The sequence below is a fragment of the Heterodontus francisci genome, unplaced genomic scaffold (genome assembly GCF_036365525.1).
Source record: "Heterodontus francisci isolate sHetFra1 unplaced genomic scaffold, sHetFra1.hap1 HAP1_SCAFFOLD_292, whole genome shotgun sequence".
NCBI classification, from domain to species: domain Eukaryota; kingdom Metazoa; phylum Chordata; class Chondrichthyes; order Heterodontiformes; family Heterodontidae; genus Heterodontus; species Heterodontus francisci.
Window position 1 is genome coordinate 416,003 of NW_027141280.1, and position 4,489 is coordinate 420,491.

General features: G+C 40.1%; 1 protein-coding gene across 1 annotated transcript; it reads left to right on the plus strand.

Annotated features, from left to right (window-relative positions):
* The first annotated feature begins 929 nt into the window (after positions 1-929).
* On the plus strand, positions 930-4,013 carry LOC137362595 (probable G-protein coupled receptor 139). The gene is made up of 2 exons (XM_068026962.1): positions 930-999; positions 3,115-4,013. The coding sequence occupies exons 1-2, from the start codon at positions 930-932 to the stop codon at positions 4,011-4,013; spliced, it is 969 nt and encodes a 322-aa protein (XP_067883063.1).
* The last annotated feature ends 476 nt before the right edge of the window (positions 4,014-4,489 follow it).

Below are 4,489 nucleotides of genomic sequence, written 5' to 3' on the forward strand. Positions count from 1 at the left end.
GGGCTATTGTTCCTGAGACAATTCATGGACATCAACACCAGGGCTATGGTTTCTGAGACTGTTCATCCACATCAGCACCAGGTCAATTGTTCCTGAGTCTGTTCATCCACATCAAAACCAGGACTATTGTTCCTGAGTCTGTTCATCCACATCAACAGCAGGGTTATCGTTCTTGGACTTTTTGTCTACTTCAACACCAGGGCTATTGTTCCTGAGACTGTTCATCCACATCAATACCAGGGTTATTGTTCCTGAGTCTGCTCATCCACATCAACACCAGGGCTATTGTTCCTCTGACTTTCATCCACATCAACAACAGGACGATTGTTTCTGATACTGTTCATCCACATTAACACCAGGTCTATTGTTCCTGATACTGTTCATCCACATTAACAACAGGTCTATTGTTTCTGAAACTGTTCATCCACATTAGAACAAGGACTATTGTTCCTGAGACTGTTCACCCTCACCAACACCAGGGCTATTGTTCCTGAGACTGTTCATCCACATAAACACCAGGGCTATTGTTCCTGAGACTGTTCATCCACATCAACACCAGGTCTATTGTTCCTGAGACTGTTCATCCACATCGAAACCAGTGCTATTGTTCCTGATACTCTTCATCCACATCAACACCAGAGTTATTATTCCTGAGACTGTTCAGCCACATCAACACTTGAGATCGTAGTAAAAGAAGTTGCAAAGCAGTTTATGAAAAAAATTTCTCGAATTTTGCAATTATTTTGTTTTCCATATTCTCTAATGACTCTACTGTGTGCAGAAAATAGTACATTACATCAGTTTATTCACTGGACTGTAACTAATATCCCTGAAAACATTCCCTAGATGACTGCCCCCATGGAGGTTTCTCTGTGCTTTTAATATGGGTTCGCGTGAAGAAGTGTCTGCATTGACGTTTCATAGAAGGAATGGGGTACCCTGTAATTTATCAGTTCGATCTCATTTACTACCCGATTCTTGCAGCCGTCAGTATTCCTGGTAAGACAGTTAAATGATGCATTGAAAGATGAATATCAATGTGTGACTCTTCATGTTATATTTACCCTCTTTGGTGGCATCAGTTAAGGAGCAAGTGATTGTCATGTTCTCTCAATGTGATTTATTAATTAAAGTTATATTGTGGCTTGAATTTTCAGTACAGAAAATGCTAAAATATCAATTCCCTTTAATGTTTACAATGGAAACTTTTCACAGAGTTTGCATGGACATCAGATCATAAATAAATGAGCAATTTTAAATCTCCTGATGTTGTGAAGTGGATTACACGTGTAACTGCGAATTCTCGGAGTTATTGTGTTTTTATTTTATTTCAATTTGTCCTTTCGTGTCACAGCAGAATTTCTCTTGTTTGCATGGATTTGAATTCAGCTTTGATTTTGTTTCTCAATGGAAGTGGAAGGGAACTCCTGCTGATTTCTGTTACTGGTCCATGAGCCACCCCTTGAGATATTTCCATTCTTCACTTTGCTTGGTCAATATTTTAAAAGAAGAGGAGAGTTCACTGTCAATGTTGTACAAACAATAGTCTAACAGGACAAGTGTGCGCTTCCCAACTTGGACAGTCTGTATTGTAACAGGACGAGAGTGTGCTCTCCATGTTGGACAGACCGTAACCGAACAGTATACTCTCCAGAAGAATGAAAACAAAATACTGCAGATGCTGTAGAGCCAGGAACAGAGTTAAAGTTTAGGGTCTGTGACGTTTCATCAGAACCGGCAAAGGTAAGGAATGTGATAGGCTTTGATCAAGTGAATAGGGGGAGGGGAAAAAAGAACAAAAGGAAAGGTGTACGATAGGGCAGAGGGCAAAAGAGATTAAATGACAAAGCTGTCATGGAACAAAGGCAAAGGAGCATTTAGCAATATGGAAAGACAAGGTATTAGTCCAGAGAGAGTGTTAATGGCAGAGAAATGAACAGATCTGTTCAAAAGTAAAAACCTGAAAAACAAGTTAAGACAGGCCCATGGTTAAAGGTGGAATAAAGTAAAATAAAACAAATAAAATGCAATAAAATGGAATGAAAAGAAAGTCATGCTCTGAAATTGTTGAACCCATTGTTGAGTCTAGAAGGCTGTCGAGTGACTTATGAGAAGATAATGTGCTGTTCCTCGAGCTTGCTTTGATGTCCACTGGAACACTGCTGCAGACCACTGACAGGGAACAGGGTGGTGAATTACAATAGCAAGCAATAGAATGCTTGGGGTAATGTTTTTGGACTGAATGGAGGTGTTCCAGACATCAATCACCCGAACTGTGTTTGGTTTCCCCAGTGTGGAGGCAATCACATTGTGAACAGTGAATATTATATACTAGATTGAAAGAAGAACAAGTAAAGTCCTGCTTCACCTGGAATGAGGCTTTGGAGTCTTGGATGGTGAAGAGAGAAGAGATGAAAGCGGAGGTATTATACACCCTGCGATAGCATGGGAAGATGCTGTAGGAAGGGGGCGAGGTGTCACGGAGGGAATCATCCCTTTGGAATACTGAGAGGGGAGGGGAGGGGAAGGGACGATGTGCTTGGTGGTAGTAGCACACTGGAGGTTTTGGAAATCGCAGAGGATGATATTTTTGATGTGAAGACTGGTCGAATAGGAGGTGAGGGCAAGGGAAACCATGTCGCAGTTCTGGGAGGGAGGGGAAGATTTAGGCAGTAGTCCGGGAAATGGTTCAGACATGGCTCAGGGTCTTCTCACCCACAGCTGAGAAAAAAGGAAGACATATCAGAAGCGTTGTTGTTGAAGGTAGCATCATCAGAACCCAACAGGGCGCAGCTGATGTGCAACTACTTACCTTTGGAGACAGTCGTGTTTTGGGTCCCAGAATTCTCCAGAAAAACGTCAATACTTTTGGCTTTTACCACAGCATATGTTTCGCTCTCTGAGGGCCAGAACCTGTTTTACTCTTTAATTTTCCCATACCTGTTTTGCCACAGATTTCCCTGTGAAAAATAAATAGTTCTTTAAATTAAACTTGCATTTAATTCAGATCTGAAAATCTTATATTTTCAGGCTGTCTTAATCAACTTTAAATGATTCTCCAAAAATGTTTGGGGACAGTGTTGAGGTAAATTTCATGTTTTCTGTTTCTTACAGTTAACTTGGTGGCCATTGTGATTTTGTCTCGAGGAAAGTGCGGTTTCGACAAATGTATCACTCACTATTTGGTGGCCATGGCAGTGGCGGATCTAATGGTGATTATCATCCATGTGGTATTACACAAGATTAATATCATGTACTTTCCAATTAGTTTCCTGTTTATAACTCCTGTGTGTACGGTGAACCTTGTCGTATACACTGCAGCTTTAGACTATTCTGTCTGGTTTACTGTCGCCTTCACGTTTGATCACTTTGTAACAATTTGCTGTCAGAAGCTGCAATCAAAATATCACACAGAGAAAACAGCCACGGTGGTTATCACCATCTTGTTTGTGGTGAGCTGTCTTGTAAATATTCCCTCTTACTATGCAGTTGACCCTGTATTTATAATTGACAATGTACCTTGGTATTGTGTTGCTACTGCTGATTACCTCACTTCCCCCTTGTGGAGGGCATACGAGTGTATCAACGGCATCATTACCCCTATCTTACCAATCCTTTTAATTCTGTTGTTTAATGCTTTGACCGTCAGACACATTATAATGGCAAATAGAATCCGCAAGGGACTCCGGAGCAACAGTCAGAATCAGAATGATCCAGAGGTGAAGAATCGGAGGAATTCCATGATTTTACTTTTCACTCTTTTGGCAAATTTCATACTGTTGTGGATGACGTTTGTTGCCCTTGTGATAGACCAGCCAGCGGAAAACTTTTACTATACAGACAAATATTACACTAACCCGATATATATTGCCCAACAAGTTGGGTACATGTTTCAGCTTCTCAGTTCCTGCACAAACACTTGTATCTATGGACTGACACAGAGGAAATTCAGAGAGGAGTTGAAGAATGGGGTGAAATATTTGTTTACAATGAATGGGAAATTGTGTCAATAACAATTAAAGAACATTGATCTGGGGCAGGGCTTAAAGGTTTACAAGACACTTGCTTTTATATTCATTGTGGGCAGGTGAATGACAATGAGAAGACTGATTATCTTTAACAAGATTCTGGATAGTCGTGTATAATTACCAGATTATTATTGATGAATATTAATGTCGATAAACGAAATGATATAACATGAAATTTCCCAATGTCAATTTCACTGCTGGATTTATGGATTTACAGCAACTGTACTGTACACCATTTAAAGACATCAAATTAATTCCCCATAAGGAAGCAGTAACACTAAATGGTATATTCTGCTCATTCAGAACAAGCTCCGGTAATCACGCTCTGACAGTCATTACAATTGGCCATTGGATCAATTCATGACAACAATTTTGTTTTTCAAGAACAAACTTACATGGTTAGAAAAGGCACAAATGCAGAAAAAAAAACCTTCAAAAAGAGGCCAAGGTGGATTCAAATT

Coding starts and splice junctions, on each gene's coding strand:
- LOC137362595 (XM_068026962.1), top strand. CDS start 930: ATGGGGTACCCTGTAATTTATCAGTTCGATCTCATTTACTACCCGATT. Junction 1,000..3,114: donor TGCAGCCGTCAGTATTCCTG/GTAAGACAGTTA, acceptor TGTTTCTTACAG/TTAACTTGGTGGCCATTGTG.